The sequence below is a fragment of the Molothrus aeneus genome, chromosome 3 (genome assembly GCF_037042795.1).
Source record: "Molothrus aeneus isolate 106 chromosome 3, BPBGC_Maene_1.0, whole genome shotgun sequence".
Lineage (NCBI taxonomy): Eukaryota > Metazoa > Chordata > Aves > Passeriformes > Icteridae > Molothrus > Molothrus aeneus.
The window spans coordinates 82,200,458-82,219,660 of NC_089648.1; the positions used below are offsets into that span (position 1 = coordinate 82,200,458).

General features: G+C 34.5%; 1 protein-coding gene across 2 annotated transcripts in view; it reads right to left on the reverse strand.

The window, feature by feature from the left end:
• The window catches only part of SNTG2 (syntrophin gamma 2), a 211,107-nt gene that overhangs the window by 90,923 nt on the left and 100,981 nt on the right, over positions 1-19,203 (reverse strand). Inside the window, exons 3-6 of one of the 2 annotated variants that reach the window (XM_066545865.1) lie at positions 13,606-13,662; positions 13,461-13,518; positions 2,725-2,768; positions 2,574-2,615 (exon numbers count right to left, since the gene is read on the reverse strand). In XM_066545865.1, the coding sequence (XP_066401962.1) occupies positions 2,574-2,615; positions 2,725-2,768; positions 13,461-13,518; positions 13,606-13,662 (201 nt within the window). The remainder of the gene's footprint in view (positions 1-2,573; positions 2,616-2,724; positions 2,769-13,460; positions 13,519-13,605; positions 13,663-19,203) is intronic. The other variant, XM_066545866.1, reaches the window with a different exon arrangement.

The window sequence follows — 19,203 nt, forward strand, 5'->3', positions numbered from 1 at the left end:
CCTTTCACAGTTTATTGTATTTATATCTTGAAAATTGAAGTCCCAACCAAAGAACATCAAGTGGTACACCTTTGTGAACTTCAACCAAAATACTCCTTTATCTTTGCTTCCCTCTTTCTCTCCACTCAGGACATCTGACTGCTCCTTTCATGTTATGCACATTGACAACCTGATTAGCCACCAGGGAAAGAAAATTAAATTGCCTCTCTGATACACAATACAGAAACTATATTAATCTCTGAATCAACATTTTCTGCATTCTCCACACCAGTAGATTTTCTAAAAATAAACTTAAGTTTCAAGGAAAAGAAATTATTTTCAATTTTCCACACCATTGTATTACTTACTACAAAAGCAGAATTTTTCTTGGCACTGATTCTGAATTATTTATTCTATCCATACCCTTAGCCAGAACTAATGTGTGATAGTAGCAGCTTGAATAATTGTGGAGGAAAACAAATTCTAGTATCAAAAGAGATAAACAGAGGGCCAGTTTATTGTTAAATTGCTGCTGACATTGTAGATAATTGTTTGGCTTGCCCAGAAGTAATCACCTTTTAACACTGCTGAAGTTCAAGGGTCAAGAAACAAAACTCCCGATTTGGTACAATCAGGACTAGCTAACTCCATAAACATCTCAGGAGGGAAGATGGTAGGTAGCAGGCAGAACAAACTGGCTTCCTTTCCTAAAGTTCTCAGATTTTGTAGCCTTCTCTCCCATGAATTAACCCCAATGGGTTTTAGGTCTTTAACACCTGTGAGCCATACTGATTACACTTACACTACAATTACACTTAAGCTTCAGTTTTGTAAAAGAAAGATTTTCTGAGTGTGTGCTGACTGCGTGCACCTCCTCACATCCTGCAAGGGTGTACTAGCAGACATTCTAAAATGGCAGAAAATAAAAGAAAACATTAAAAGTCTGAACAGCAAGGAATGCCATTGTGAAACAAACAAAATAAAAAACTGAAAGAAAATTTTTGAAAACATTTGTTAGAGTTACAATTTAAAAAATAAAATAAACCACAACAAGACAAACAAACAGAAAAAACCCAGAAAAAAAATCAGTTCAACACCAAAAAAGTAAGAAACATATTTGCTTGTACCCCTTAATGCCAGATGCATATAGAGCAAGCCAAAAGAATGACTCAATAACCTTTGACAGGCTTCCATTGTATTAACAAGGTTGGGTAAACTTGAACACAGAGTGGATTAAGAATACCCAAGCCTCACTGAGGAATGTGTTTTGAACAGAAGTGCTGGAGCACCTCTCATTTAACCTGAGTGACATTTAGGGCATCCTTTACAGAGAGAGAAGATATAGGCATGATTTTCTAAAAGAAATGAGTTCTTCATCCTTAGCCTCCTGTTTTTTGGACAACTACCCATAATCACTACATTACTATATTACTAGCTTACTATGTTGTAACAAGCTTAATATGTTATATACCTTTTTCCTTTCAAACCTTCTTTCTTAAAGCATTTCCTTCAAATTGCAAACCCACCATGTTCAAATAAAGAGAACTTTATCTCAACCATTATTTCATAAAAATGCAAAGACATAGTTTTGATAAAATAAGAAATAATAAATCTTCCATTCTCTGAGGAGCTTTGTCAACAGCCCACCTCATCTGATAGAACCATTTCTTATCTCTACTGCCTGACACATTCTTCTAACCCTATTCTCATCATAGTAACAGGCTGTGGTAGTAGCAATTATGCTTAATGCTTCTACTGAATTCCCATGTACAGGGAAAGGAGCAGCACAATGCATTTCTCTCTCATTCCTCATCTCTGTTGTGTTATACTGACAGTTCTGGACCACTTCTTGGTTTTTACAAACAATTCTTAATGGAAGTAGCTTACCATTTTCTGAGGAGTAGCTTTCTGGAAGTTTATTTTTTTTTTTTGTGCAATAACAACACAAGCAGCAGGAGGGTAGTTCACCAATACACAACAGATCTAACTATTACTGAGACTGTCTGTAAGAGAGTCAGCTTGATGGTATTAATCAACACCAAGAAAAGGACTGCAAGATCATGCAGCTGCACTTTATCTTGAACTAGAAAGATCACCTTCAAGTAATAAAAGCAAGTTTAGTTCCTTTGCCCATGTAATTTCTGCCCTGCTGATAAGACTGCCAAAGCCCACGTCATTTATGGTTGCTACAGATGTTATTCTGAGATACTGCCAATAAATAGGCAACAGGGGTAACAATTTTTATCTATAAGGCCTTGCACTGCAGACTGGAAAAGCACTGCACATCGAGTGAATGTGAACTAGCTTTGTCCTCATATGGTCAGTCTGATAAATGAAGCAAATCTGTAAAACCTGACCACTATTCAATAAATTATTTTGTTACAGGTTAGACCAAGCATTATGGCAAATTTGATTTCAAAATGGAATTAAATAACTGGAAAAGTTTTAATAATCAAATAGATGATAAACCTGATAAATAGCACTATCTTTATAGTAAAAAAGAGTAAATTCATTTGAAACAAGACCAGAGACAGAACAGTTTGGACATAAGATATTTTGTACACCAATAAAAAAATCAAAGTGGAATGACTTACCACTTCTTCATGGGTAGCACTTTCTACATTTATACCATTAACCTAAAAACAGATACAATAGGGAGAAAATTATTTGTAATGCGAAGTTAGTTACTGAAATAAAAGCAAGTAAGAAACAAATGTCTGTGGAAAAAAGTGAATGTTTACTGACCTGTATTATTGCATCTCCTATAAATAACATTCCTGTCTGTTCAGCTGTGGGATTACAGAAGGAGTAAATTTTAATTGATAGTAGTACTGAAAAAATGCTATATTCTCTTCCAGCAATTGTTTTAACACACTCTTTGTAATCCTCATTTGAAACTGATTTGGTTGTGAAAATACCAATGGCACAGCAATCAGTATTCATCCAAAAAAGGTAATAGACTCCTAGCAATTTTAAACACATTAAGAGAGCTACTTTCCAAGCATAAAGAACTTGTTTAGTATGGAATACAAATGTCAGTTCTCACTAATGAAGGATTTCAATAAACTATGTGGAAAATGTGATTCACACTTTTCATTATTCTTCCACAAAAGGGAAACAGGGACTGCTGTAATTAAAGAGGTTGTGACTAGAATTTAATACAATTCTAACTTGAAGTTTGAGTTAGTTTTGTCCTAAAGAATAACATTATTTTGATCTACAATTTGCATATTTCCTGCCTTACAGAATTAATGGGGATAATGTCATGAAATTTCAATCAACTCTCCATAGATACAAACAATGACATTGTTTTGAGGTCTATTCACTAACTTTCAAAATTTTAACTTTTTTTTGGTTGGAATTTGAGGATGTTTATCTCATGAAATGCATAAATTAATTAAAATTAAGGCTCTTATCCTTAAAAGACTGATAGTATTAAAGAAAGCCTATTAGTCTTATACATGACCTTTAAGGTCACACCTTGAGGCTTAGAAGAATGCCATCAATGTTAATGAAGAGAGTACTATGAGAAAAGAAAATAGAAGTAAAAAAGAAAGGACTGAATAGAATATTCTTGATTTCTGCAACTTAGCTGTTGCTACTGCAAATGTGCCTTTGTTACAAAATAGCACTTTTTAAAAAATAAATTGTTCATCACTCTTTTGGCAGATAAAAATTACAGTTCATTAGTAAATACTTAGGAAATATTTCTCTATTTATTTTAAAAATCATGTTACAAGTTGCATTGGAGGTCATTACCCCACTTCTCATCCTACTTTTTATTTAAAATCATGCATATAATTTTTATTTGCTTGCATAGAAAAGACATCTATGTACAGAAATTTAAGGGAATTAAAGCAGTTCAAAACTGACACAAAGCAATCAGAAGTAATCTGTTCTGGGTACATACATTGGTAGAGCAGATGAACATTAGTGCGGGCATCTCAATACTAAACTACTATTTGAGATGTTAGTAAAACATACACCAATAGTAAAAAATGTGAAAAATTTTAATTCAGTGCTTATGTTAGGGCCATTGACTGTTTTAAAAAAGTGGAAGCATCTTTGAATTGGAGATAGAAGGAAGAGGGTGAGTTTGAAATTCCAGTTGAGGCAAAGAAGAAAAGGATGAATTCAAAGGATGCATGCCTTGTCCACAGTGTCTGATTGACTCAGAACTGAATGGAGAAATTTTAAGCATTCTTTGTATCAGCAAGCTGCCATGGTTTAACCTTAGGTGGCAACTAATTACCATGCAGCCATTTGCTTAACCCTCCTTTCCAACCCCATTCTTCTACCCCATACTAGCCCCCAGGGATGGGGAAAAGACTTTAAAAAAAACCATAAAAACTCATGGGTTGAGACAAGAACAGTTTAATTTTTGAAGTATAATATACTAATAGTAATGGAAAGGAGACAGTGTGCAATAAAACCCAGGAGAAACAAGGAATGCGCAATCACAATACAATTCCTCATCCCCTGCTGACTGATGCTTAGCCCATTCCTAAGCAGCAACTAGCAGCTCCCAGACAATTCTCCACAGTTTATATTCCAAGGATGATGTTCTATGGGATGGAATATTTCTTGCCATGGAATATATTTTTGGCCAGTTTGGGTCACCTCTCCTGGCCATGCTTGCTCCCAACTTCTTGTGCACTTGTTTGCAGGCAGAGCATGGGACAGTGAAAAGTCTTTGATTTAGGGAAAGTACTATTTAGATAGAACTAAAATATCAGTGTGTTATCAACATCATTCCCATACTCAATCAAAAACATAGCACTGTACCAGCTACTACGAAGAAAATTAATTCTATCCCAGCTGAAAACCAGGACACAAAAGTCATCTGTGAAGAGGCAGAACAGAAAGAGATCATGAATCAAAGCAGTTGATGATGAGGCTCCTTATATCCATACTGTAAATTTCAGGGATTTTAAACGAGATCAGACTGGTCCTCCAGTCTAAGTGCTCTCAAGTGAAGAGAAGCTGACTGAGGAAAATTAGTACAAAAAACTTTCTGTTTTGTGGACCTCTAAGCAGCCTATCCTAGGGCACACCAGTGCCACACTGTGATGCACTTCTGCTGCCAGTAACAGCTGCAAGAAGCCCCAGTAGGCAGAAGCAGACTTTGCTGACAAATACTGCAACAGTCCCTGAAACTGGAATCAGTGTAGAACCTGGACAGCAACCAAACAAGGTGAAACACAGGGACAGTGTGTCCTCAGCCTCTTAGAGGAGGAAAACCCTAGCAAGCCAATCCTCAGATATTACTCTGTCTGTGCAGGGGTCACAGTTGGATTCAGGCTCCAAGCCCTGCAGCAAGGCAGATGTGTTTGTTTGCTCTCCAACAAGTACCAGTCAGCTGATCTGTGGGCCACAGATGTGATAAGGACAGCACATGTGAGCAGCAGCAGTGCTGCTTTCCTGAGGCCCTGTGCTGTTGGCTCTGCTGTCAAAGCTGTTGCTTTTGGGAAGATCCACTGGGAACAGCAATATAGGAAAAAGTACAATAAATAAAGAAATGTGGAAATGTAAGAAATTAATTTGGAAAATTTTCTGTAAGAGGTGGCAACAGAAAAATGTAGGGCAAGAAAGCAAATCATACTGAACCAGAAAATGTTTGTGTGAAATCTAAGATCCTGATGGAAGAGTGCATGATGAAGATTTGTGGGCATGTAGGTAGGTATTACCATTTTCCTGGATGCTCATCTATTTTTGATGCACTGCATAAAGACACAACAGCACAGTTGTGCAGTATTGTCTAAGTCTTCTGAGGAAACTGCTGCATTGTAACAAAAGTTAAAGGAAAATACATAGACTAGTATTCATGCAGAAAAGGAAAGACTAAATTCTAGACACAGCTAAAATTCTTGAAATAACACTATTTAACAGCTCAAGGCTTAAAAAGGAAAAGCAGTGATATGAATAGGTATAAAACCTCAAGGAAGAAAACTGGGTAAATGGAGGATTGTAACTTGGCAGCATAGAAGACAATTCCCTTGTCTTCTATGGAGCAGTGGAGGCTGAACCTTTCTCCCAGGACTGTTGGCTGCCAGACCAGCAAAGACCCATTGCTCATTCCACAGGGGTGATGAATACTGCAATATCCCCAGCTACCTCATGTGTGTTAGCCAATAAATTTAATAGTTTAAGAGCACAAAGCAATTATATCCTACTTGCAGAATCTTGAAAAACAATCAAGGCTGTCCACATAAGCAAATGAGAGAAGGAGCATTATGTGGTCAAGACCAAACACTCTATGAACTGAAACAAGTATAGCCTTTAGGACAACCTGGAGGTTGTTTTCAACAACCTAGAGAATTTTCTCTAGAAGTGCATTATGCTGCATACTAAACCAATAAGCTGGACACCTGCTGCTTGCAGACATGTCTATGATGAAAGTCTTTGGGTTTAGGCAATGGTCTATAATTTAAAATCAATGATGGTTACTCAAAAATAGGTTTATCATACATTAAATTGTAGAGAGTGTGTCACTACAATGCAGAATTTACAATATCGTTTAGAAATATATTAAAAATAAAATGACTGGACACAGAAAATTAGTCCTGTAAATTTGGACACAGAAAGTCAGTCCTGTTTCTAAAAGGCATATTTTAAACCTGAAGACATCTATTGATGTTTCCATGAAATCACATTCTCCCTACATGACAAAAATATTAAGTAAAATCTTCCACACTTCATGAAAGTTTCTCCCACTGGCAACATCCTCATATACAAAGGTGCTTATGAAAGGCTACTCTAAAATTATCAGTCACTATGTGTAAAATGAAGCAACACTAAAACCAAAATACTTCAAAAAGAGCTTTGGGCTACCACAGAACATATAACCTTATTCACTGAAAAAATAAATGCAACTTTTTCAGATTCCAGTTTGCCTCTTGAATTTTACTTGAAAAATAGTGCTACATCACCTTTACTCTTCATCTCTTTAAAGAGGTTTAATGCTGATTAAATGCTGTACATTAATTAAATTCAAAAGTTACACTGAACAAAGGAAAGGAGGATAGAAACCTAAAAGGGCTTATGTTGAAGTAATGGTATGAAAATACTCATTAAAAAACCTAAAATCTTATTTTTGTGTATATTAGATTTGAAAATTTTTCCCAAATGTAAATGATCCATCATTCTAATCTCTAAAAAAAAAAACCCCAACCTCTAACAGTGCCAGGAACTCTTAAAATTCTTTTACACTCAGTGAGAAGGGAAAAGAACCAGTAATTCTGGCTTTGGTTTGCTTACTTTTCCTATCCACTAAGACTGAAGAAAGGCTGTATCAAATTTGCCAAAATTTCCAAGGTAGTGAAATGGTAAATTTACTGAACAGTCTCTGGAAATACTTACTTACAACTAGTTAATTAATGCACATTGCTATGCAGATTTGAATCTGTAGATAATCTGATGTCTTTATATTTTTCAAGATTGGTCACAGTACATATTTTCTCTCAATTTTTGTTGAATTCCTCAATCACACAAGAAACATACAAGATACTGTGTCTTATGACAAAAAATGCTTCTTAAAGCACACAGTGAGCTGCACTGACTTCATGGATTTCTCAATTCACAAGCTTAACATTAAACACATACATAAGTATTTAACTGCATGAAGAAAATCCAAAGGAATAGTTAAGAAACTGGATGAAATGAAAAGATTGGAAAAATTAGATTAAGGATGCAAAAGACAGCTTCAATATATCCAGATGTATTTTCCCCCTCCTCTTCCATAACTACACTCCTGACTGTAAAGATACACCTGCTGCAAGCAAAACCTTTAATCTGTGATTTAAAACACAACTATATCAACTCAATTATTGACAGAAATTGGACCTTAAATCATTCTTACTAAGTTGAATAGAAAATAACTCCTGAATCAGAGATCAAAATACCTTGCTTTTACTTGTTGCTCTTCAATAGTTCACTAAGACTTTCCTTCTATTATGAGGTACTGACTTTCATGGCCTGTCTAGTCTTGAGAAGGCAACAGTTAAAAAGAAATCAAAAATGTTAAAAATGTTCTTCCAGGCCTTCTGAAAAAAAGTTTAGAGATGGAGGCATAAGTCCATGAGAAAGAACAATGAGTATGTTAACTTCATATATCATTAGCTTTCTAATAATAAAGAAAAATAACACTGTCAAAGATAATAAAAGATTGAGAGAAAATAAGATTAATGCTAAAACAAAAACTTGAAGAAATTTTAAAGTGATATTAGGAAATAAAATCCAAAAATTAAACACCACCCAGCTTCAGCTGTTTTATACTCTAACAAGGCCTTATGTTCTAATGAGGCTATAGGCTCAAAGATGGCCTTGTATTCAGACTTCACCTTCATTAGCACAGGGTGTAAAAAATTTTTGATCCATTCTGGCTTCCTTATAAACCTAAATACCTCTGTTTTCCCTTAACTCATCCTTAATATTGAGCTGGCTGGCTCAGTGGAATGAATCTCCAAGGCTGATGAAGCTAAGGTGAATACAGCTGCAGGGATGAAGAACATCAGCTGTGGATAGAACCATGCTGTGCAGCTGGGTGCAATCTCACATCATGACCACCCACTTGTTCAGACTGGGCTGGGTTACTGTGCTTGTACCCTTTTGGTGACGAGTCAACACCAAAACCCAGAAATATACCCATGGAGGAGGTATCACAGACAATTTCACACCAAACCATCTTTGGCATGGGAAACTGTTGAAAGCCCTCATCAAACTGATGCCATGTCCTCCAGACAGTCCTGAATTCAGGAACCAGGATGTGATATTTGGACACAGTCCGTGTTTGCAGAGCACATGGTTTTACACCAAGAATGTTTCAGCTGCTGAATGTCTGGAGTTCATTCCAGTTCTGGACAGCATCAGTTAGAAATGGACTTGGCATTAACCAGAAGATTTTTCAACACAGCAGAACGTGAGTTATGAGTCAACTTTTGCTACAGAAGGTGGGAAAATGCATTCAAAATAAGATTTTAATTAATTTTGGCCCTTAAGGGAGATTTTTTTCTTAAACTGGCACAATGCAAACTAATCCTATTCCATTGCACTTTATTTAATTTTATTTACGTATTTTCATCACACCTCATGAGCTGAACCCACTGGTCTGTTTCATCATTGCTGCTTGTCTAACTTCACATATTACTTGAGCTATGAGCAGAACTAGCAGCAGTAGTCAAATTATTGCAAAAGGTCTCACAAAATGAAAAATTGGATCACATGAAAATGTTCTGCAACAAAACAGTACTTTATTGTTTGATGTTTAAACAATCAGAATTTCCAATATTATATGTAGTAAATCATTTGTACATAGAATGAACCTAGATTTCAAAATCCATTCATTTTTACAATCTCCACCATCTAGATTCTACAAACTCATAAAGAATCTTTAGTAATTAAAAATGGGAATACACAGGGCAAGATGTAAACACATGAAATCTTGTACACTTTATCCACACATAGGATCTGAAGATTCTCTGAAGTATTTTTAGTTGATCTAATCAATTCACTGTACAACAAGAAAACCTGACTGATATGATTCCTTTCCAAGTTCTGGACATTACATTACATAGCTCTAAGAATAGGACTCTACATTCATTTGACTGTAAGTCCACAGCACTATTTGCCTTAAATAAATTGTTAATATTATTATAGCACATCTGTAAAAATATAACACACCTAGAAACTAATAGCAATTCACCAATCAATGTACACCAAGTACCATGTACTCCATCTTAAGCCAGTTTCAAAAGGAAAAAACAAACCAATACGGTATTAAATTACATTAAAAAACCCCCAAAACCCAAACCAGCCTGAATCAGGCTTATAGAACATTATTTGGAAGTTTCAACATCAACAATTCTTTCCATAATCTGGGAGATTATCAGCAATGTTGTTAATACCCCTCGTCAACTGATGATTTAATAAATGGGTAGGAAAAACACCTGGTTTTGCAAGTGAAATAATTTCCTATGTGATAAAAATTACTCTGTGGCTAATTATATTATTTTAATCTTGATTTTATAACTCTACATTATATTTTAAAGTTTGCATTTACTTTTTCTCATTCTGACACAGAAATTTCTTCCCTCTGCAATTAACTTTAGCAAAAGTTTTGGAGGCAGGAAAAAAAAAATAATCTCTGTTAGAATGCAAGGCAGAATCAATTGAAAAAATTTAAAAGGCCAGACTTGGTGATGAGTCATTGGAATTAGAAAAACTTGCTCTAATACTGTTGAGGAGGACGTGCTCAGGAAAAACTCTGTGTATTTTTTACTGTGATTTGCAATACATCAGTCTCCGGCACTTGTATTTCAAAAATGTAAAGTTATGCTCTTGAACTGAGTTTCTGTGTATGTTTCAGTGAACTTTTTCAGGAAAGAAGAGTGATCTAGGATAACTTAATTTGATATTTATAAACACAGTGATCACAGCTGAGAGGTCAAAACTATAAGAATAGTATTTATAAGCACTGCTGCTATGGATGTGCTTCTGTGAAGTAATGAAAGGAAATCCTATTGAAATGTTAATCCTATTTCAAAAACTGAAGCACAAATGCTGCCAGCTGATGCTTAGGTCAGTGCCAAAAAAATCACTTGTCCAATATTTGAAAAAATTAAACAGTACAAAAATAGACAACTAATTACTTTATTTAGATAGCACAAAGGTTATAGAGATCTAAAAGAGAAATAACTGGGTTTTTTTATTGTGCTTCTACCTTTGGAACTAAAATAGTACTATATCCATACAAAGTAAGGTTGTAAACATTATTTGATAGTGTTGTCATATAAAAGGCATTAAATTTCATGAAAATTATCACAAATTATCAACCATTTTAGGAAATCAGCTTTTTAGTTATTAAGGAGAATTTTACTCATGTTTCTCAGGCATTTTACTCAAGTACAGAAAACAGTAAAATGCCTGATAAGAAATTGCTTTTTTATCAGGTAAATTATTTATTTTCTAATGTTACTGCACAATAAAGCCTTTTTTTATTTTTTACAATTCAGTTTATTTTCTTGAAGCAGCAATTGAATCTCAGTGCTTAACTAAAGGCCACTCTTAAAGCCAGCTAATCAGTTTCACTGTTATTAGCACCTTGTGAAATGAAAGTCCATTGGTGATTTATCTACATTATGAATATACAGATTTTCAGTCCAAAGCTTAGTTTTAAATAAATCTGCACTGGTCTCATCTCTCTGTCATGTATAACACATTATATTAACACATTATATTCTCATTACATTAACATTATACAACACAATATATTCTCATTATATTAAACTTCCTACAGATATTCTTTTCTATGTAAATACATTTGTATTTTGGTATGTGTGTCTGTGTATCAATATATATATTATATAAATGGAGAGAGAATACACATATTTATAGAACACTTATTATTTTCCCTTAATCCCTTGCCAGATTGTTGTCTCTTACATTAAAACACTAGAATCTAAAACCAGAAATACTGCCTCAATGTCACCTGTGAGATAAATTTAGACATGTTCTCTTACTTAATTTTCCAGTTATGTATAATACCAGAAGAATAACACTGTGAATAGCCTTTGTTATTATCTTCCTCCTGTACTGAATAACAGCACCTCTCTGAGATTTGTGAGATCATATATATATTAAAAAAAAAAAAGATTTGCAGTATAAGAAGGTTGAGCACTTCCAAAATTCTCCTGAAAATCTTTTGAAACTTTTTAGAAATATTTATTTTCTGGAAGAAACAAGCAAAAAAAACCTCCACTCTATTTTCTCTTGCACAGAAATTCAGTAACTGGAATGGGAGTGCTATAAGCCACGTGCCCCAAAAAGCATTTCTGTCTCAGATCCCTACTCTTTAGTACCTGCAGCAGTACCTGAATCACAGACTCACTCAGGCTAGAAGGGATGCAGGAGCTAACTGGAACCTGACTACTTCCTTCATACCTTGCCAGGTGAGTCAATGCCTTCATTCCATTCACTGATCCAGCCAGGAACATTTAATATGGCTTAGTGTGATACAGCGCTGCTCCTGGTTATAATCACTACTGATTTTGGAGTTTCCTCAGACAAAAGATTATAAGATCTTAAAAGAAGTACATTCTGAGGAGTGATTTTCAAATTTGAAGTAAAAAGCTGACCCCATAAAAGTGTTGTTGCATTTGTTTCTCTACAAATAAATACAGGTAAAGAATAACTAGTCACAATGTACAAAACTTTGAATGTAGGTATTCTATATACAAACTTGCTACTAACCTTGGTTGAGAGTATTATGCCCTAAGAGAGCAGGACATAGCTTTCCTTGTTGGTGATTAATTTCCTGAATTACGTCCCTTCAATCTGAACGCTTACATTAATTTATTGTTATTATTTTAATGCACATTTTCTTAGTATTGTTATAAATACTGTGTATTTAGGAAGCATATCACTATTCCATATACAGTAATACAGTTGATATAAAAACACCTTCTCTTCCTCACTGCAGAAACAATATTATAAAAAGAAATGTAAATACTGAACACAGGAAACTTGAAGCAGTGTTTCCAATAGGATACAGGAATAGACAATCCATTCAATATTCATTAGGTATCAGATGAAATCAGGTATTCATTTCAAGTAAAAAAAGGACCCCCTGAAGAAGATGTGGAGGAGAAAAATCAGCACAGTGTGTGACCTAGTAAAGCATGAGTCTAAACATGGTGTCAATCAAATATGCCTACCCTCCATTACAGCAAAGCAGGAAAAGAGCCTGATGAGTGAAAAAGATCATGTCAGTGGCTTTTAGACCTTTAAGGAGCAGGACATGCACTGAGGATCACAATCTTTGTCTTCTTTTGAAGGAAAGGTTACATGAAATGGGTAGATTTGTACTAGGGAAGAGAGGAAACACATAGAAGCTTTGGAAGACAACAAATCTTAAAATATGTAAAAGAATGCCTCAGAAAACAAAAGAACAAGCTTATCCCCATGTCCACACCCATCAGAGAACAGAACACGACTTTGCTTTTGGTCATCTAAGACCCTTAGCAAGGCACTGCCCACCCGCATGCAACTTTTCCTCACTAAAGAGCCCCTTTGTCTTCCAGACCAGTTCTCCAACTTGCCAAGTTTAGTTTCAGGTCTGAAAAGGTCTCCCAAAGGTTCCTTTTGCTAGATAAATGTCAATGTAATACTTAACCAAGATAGACTGTACTGATTTAGTTGTTGTGTTATCTTCACTACAATAAACATTACAAATTACTCTCTGGGGGCACCTAGTCATACCATATGGTTGTGAATTACTGTGTGGGGAAAAAAAAAATTGGTTTGTACTTTTTCTATCCTTTGCGTTATATATGTTAAGTACATCAATATAGTTCCTCTATCATACTTATGGTTTTGCAAGTCACTTTAAATATTTTATTTATAACATAACCATCTTACTGAAATAAAAACAGATTCCTGAAACTATTAGTATCTACGGTACTATATAAATAAATAGCATAAGTTACCTGCTTGGTTTTTAAATATTTTTGATATGACGACAGGCACTTTGTGCTCAGCACCACCCTGTAAGAGAGAGATATTAACCATGAGATCTCAAGACTGAAGTGGTCATACTGAAATTTAAAAGAAGAAAAGAGATGTTACCCATACCTTTATGCTTAAGCCCAAGCCACCAACTGGTTGTCTATGAAGTGTAACAGTTCTGTGCTTTAAAAAATTGTAGAAAAAATAAATTTAGGTGAAAATACAGTATCTGAATGAGCATAAAAGATTTTCCTAGGCTCTCGTTTACTTAAAAAAAATTCCTAAAAGTAGTCCAGAATATGAATTATGAGTTCTGAAGTATCATTCCATATTGATTTACAGGAACTTAATTAATTCTTTATCACAGAGAGCAGAACTTTTGAGTTGTGTATTCAGACTTTAGTATGCTTTTCTATCTCTGAATTGATATTCTTCCTGAACAGAAATTTGTGCATACTTTTCCTTTGGCAAGAGAAAACTATATGAAGAACTCAGATATGTATATTTTCATAGCTATTGTGTATGGATACTTGTTCTAATTTTTCAACCAAAAATACCGGTGCTTTCTATTCTATATCTTCAGATCTCAATATTTTTTTTTGTAGCATATGCAGAAAAACTTTTAGTGATAGTCTACTTCAAATGTTTAATTTTTTCATTTCAGTTTTAAGTGCATAAGGAAGAAAAACCTTTATCAATATTTTTCTAGAGAAACCTATCATATGTTTAACAGTATACTGAATTTGACGTTTCAATAATGTGTAACTCATGGTGCCTGACAACATAATAATAGCACTTCATCTGTTGACAATAATTATACAGTTGATGGGAACTTTTTTTGGAACATGCTGAACAGTAGTGGACAGAATGCCATTTTTACAGTAATTCCTGAACATATAAGATAAAATATTTTTTCTTTCTCTGCACATTAGAAATAGTATACAAGATTACTCCTCTATATGTATACTTTCTCTCTGTGTGTTTTACAATTTCACCAATTCAGATAAATATAAATTTTTATTTTAGTAGCCAAGACCAGAAACTTATGATAACAAGCTATTTTAATAGATATAGCTCTTTTTTTTTTTCTAACACTCATCATGCTAGACATATGTTCATATTGACTCAGGGGAAAACGAAACAAAATATATCTGGAATTTCAGTTTCATTTTAGGTGGATAAAAACAATCCATATGGTAAAAAAATTAGGAATTTTTTCATACATTTTCAAAATTGCTTCTGTTCCAATGAATACTGTACTTCACTAGTCTGTGCTAAAAATTGAAAACTGATGCATTATGAACATGGCACCTGACATGTCAAAAGATTTATATGATTAAATTTCAGCTGATATAATGCAGTTTATTTGAAATCTATGCTAATGCAAATTTTTTCATAGGTTTTTTTCTTCAGTTGGAACTGCATCATAACTTTTGATCAAAATTATCACACTCGCTGACAAAGGTCAGATCCAATCCGAATGAGAATACATGCCTAACTTTGAATTCAGGGACTCACTTCCAAGAGATGCTTTCCAGGAACTAATGGCTGTCTGCTTACTTAATTCTTCTTTTACTCCACCTATACTCACACCTTGAAAATATATTATCCTAATACATCCCATCACAAGGAGGAGACGATGGAATAAATATTTTCACATTTTTGTTTGCTTTAGCATGATCATACAACAAATAGAAAGCTGCTATGTGAATAGCTTTAGAAGTTTTATAAAAAAGACAAGTAGGGAACTACTTATTGGCATCTTATACTTTCAAATAGAGCTAACGTGCATTTTTATATGATTGATAGGCAGTCTTATGAAGCAATATACCAATGCATAACATTGTATAATCTTGATATTTCTATTTAAATAGTTCATAGTATTGACTATTACAGGTATTCAAATATTTCCATTAAAAGAAGATATTAAACTCACACTTAAATGATTCCTACATAACAGCTTAGTAAAGGCTGTGTTTAAAAACTGCAAAAACTTTCTTCTTTTCAAGATATTCAAATTGCAAAGTAAAATGCTAAAAGCTGAGCATGATTAAGTATCATGATCAAGATAATTTACATAAATTTATTTCAATTCTATGATCATATATAATTTGCTATGACTAGAAAAACAACTTTCTTGCCCTGTTTGGCTTTTTTAAGGAAACATTACTAGCTGCTGTCAGAAAAAGGACAGTTGGTTCAGTAGACTTTAGGTCGTGAATTTGTTATGCAAGGATAAAATTTCATGACTATGAAATTTGGACTGAAACCCACAGTAGCTTTGCAAGTAACTATGAAAAAAAACTCTACTCCAAAACATCTTGCCAAAACTGAACTGCAATGTTTGTGGGGAAATAAACAAACCTATCTTATTGTGACATTAATGTCATGCACATATGCAGCTGAAAACCCAATGTGTATGTCTCAGTCAAACAAACAAACAACTTATTTCACTTTTTGGTTGCCTGCAGGCTAGATATAATTTTTCTTTCCAGATGAATTTATTTATGGTTTTAGAGTGAAGTGAGACAGACATTTGTATCAGTCTTAAAAAATAACAAAAACAATGCTATAGTTGACTGTATAATTTTATTTCATTATAGGCAAGGAAAACTCTTTAGACAGTCTTACTAATTATAAATCAGAACAGCAAAGCTGAAATTAACATTTTTTAAATTAACCTTTTTTGCTTTTTAAATAGCATTTTGTTTTGTTCAATACTATCTACAGTTTCTTGAAACTCTTTATTCTCATGGGTTCCAAAGCACCCAATGTGTACCCCGTAACAATCACACTTTACAGGTGTGCCACCAAGCAGAAGCACTCATGTACCCCCCATGGCACAACAGTCTGTTTTGTTTCCTGTTTCTAGGAGATTACAGGACAAAGTAGTACCCCACATAAAACTTTAGGATGCATTTGAATATATAGAATGTAAGAAATAAAGCTGTAATTGGCAGAATACCAATATGAAATATTCCTATATTTTTGAGACCTTTTGTCGTTGCAAGCTGTGAACCGGTGGGGCAGAAAATTTCAGGAACTCCAAGAATGATGTCAGACAGGGAATATATTGAAAAGCAGACACAACAGAAAATTTTATCCGTATAAGATGCAGACACCATTCAAAAGATCACTATTTCAACAACTGTATAAAGAAGAGACTACATGGTAACAGGTGCAGTGCTGCTTATAACACCTAAAATGAATAATGCAACTGAAAAAATTGCTATACTTTTATTAGCTGCAAACTGAATGACACTTACAAATATGGGGAGAACTATATGGTCAAATAGCCATCTTTTAGGTATGAAGTAGCTCTACACAGAAGACTTACTAGATTCTGTTAAAAAACAATGATGAGAGAAATTTTATCTCTGGGAAGGTCTTTTATGTCTTGTTATTTGCTCATATGAAGTGGTATGACTGGAGCTTAATGGGCAACATGAGAAGGCAATTGCAGCGCTTATTTATATTACCGTGTTTTAGGAAAATTTTATATCCACCTATAGGCCAATGCCTACCTAATATGTCATTGCTACCAGGCTGTTAACACCCAGGACTGGTACTTGTGGTAAAAGATCTGTCATTAGAAAAAAGTATTATATTTATCTATCTATCTATCTACCTACCTACATATCTACCTGAATAAATAATGTACTATGGGGATTTCAGAAGAAGAATCTGCTTGAAGCACTCCAAAATCATTGATATAAAGAGACATTTTTGAAAAAAGACTCTGTCTGTACAATATTTTACTTTTCTGTTCCAGTCTGCATGAAAATATTAATGAATATAAATATTATTTCAAAGCATCAAACTGAAGTACACAGCAGAAAAGGCTGGGGCACTTGACACAGTTCACGGCTTCACTGACCAATAACATTTCAAGGTTAAATTCCTGGTACCAACTCCACTTGTTAGCCTGTGTCCATGGGCTAAAAGTAGCTGGGCTAAGCTCTGCAGTTATCAAGGTGTGCTGTGTGCCTTATACTACTTCAGACAGATATTGGCAAAAATGGGTCAAATGATTATTATCAACAGGAATGTTCGTAACAATGGCCACACCAACAAATCCCATGGAATGTAAGGGCACCAACAGGCTCAGTACCATGACACATCATCAAAATCACCAATCAAGATAAAAATCACTGGTTTTCACTCAAGGGGACTAGTCACCTTTTCTCAACCCAGGAAATGAACACGGATACGTGTCTGATAAATAGCCATGACTAAGCATGGCCCCATACTCAAACCACAACAGACTATTACCTTAATAGATAGCAGACTATTCCTTAAACATAAAAAGCGGATAAAGAAGAAGATAGGAAAAAGTGAAAAAAGAGAAATAAATCATTGCTGCATTGTTTACAGGATTTTTTTAAAAAGAAAATTTATTCCAACTTCTAAATTTGCATCTGGTATTTATTGAAAGAAGTAGTCTCAGAAGTTTTCCTTACTTGTTGAAATTACCTACATGTCAAATTTAGTTAATTAACTGTCAAATTAACTACAGATACTACATGACAGGTTTGCAATAGAAAAAAATGCAGTTTGCCACCCTTGGGAAGCATACAGGGGAAAGGAAAAAGCAAAACAAGTGCAATAATAAGACTTAAAAGAGAAGCCTGTAACCTCTCCTGCATGGATGCAAGGGAAGAAACAGTCTGATAACTGAAAGGGTAAGAAGATAGTTTGTCCTGGTTTCACTTGGGATAGAGTTAGCTTTCTTCTTAGAACTTAACATATCAGCCATATGTTCCTTTTCTTAGCAACTCTAGGCAGCTACCATGAGGAATTTATGAGATAAGAAATAACTGAAGAAAAAGATCTTGTAAGAATGAGAGAACCAGTAAAATGTATCATAAAAGGCAGACATCCTGTTGGTTGTTAAACATCCCAAAAGATGAAAAGAGGATGTGGTGAGCAAGGATATGTTGAAATTCCTCAGGAAATTTTCTCCTCAAGATGGGGAGTACCCATGATAAGGGCTTTCTCAGCTCACAACCTCCACCTCTCCAAACCTTGAGCTTCCTAAGCAAATTGTTCAGTGTGTATTTAGCATTTTTTCAAATAGATATTTCCACTTCTGCTCATACAACCCTCACTTATTGACAGCAAAATTCCACCTACCCAGTGTCTGGCTGCAGGTTGCCCGGCACCTACTGGCTGACTGTGGCAGGAGTCACCCCCTCTCCTCTCTACCACAGGTAGACAAAAGTCAAAATATTATTTTGAATGTGAGAGTTTGAAGCTTTACTTCTTGCACTGCACAGGTTTTCACCTTCTCCTAAAAGGACAGGAAGAATGCACTAAAGATTAACTAAGGCATGTCAGTTTATGTTCAGTTTTGTATAAAGTCAAAGCAGATCTTTTCATGTGCTAAAACAGACCTGGGACATCAGCAGATTAAATATAATAACATTTTTATCAGTTTACATTATTATCTTACTGCAAATGTTATATTATCTTACTACTGTAGGTAAAAGTTGGTTGGTTTTTGTTTGTTTGTGTGAGGTTTTTTTGTGGGTTATTTTGGGGTTTTTTTAAGGCGAAAGTGGTTTTTTTGACGAATTTCTGTGGAGATTTTAGATAAAAATGAAAGTCACTCATTTTATTACAAACCTAGCCAAGCTAAGGGAGGATTATACAACAAAATCCAAAAACAAAACAACAAAAAACCCCAAACAATTTTTCTCACAAGTGTACAAAGAACAAGCATTA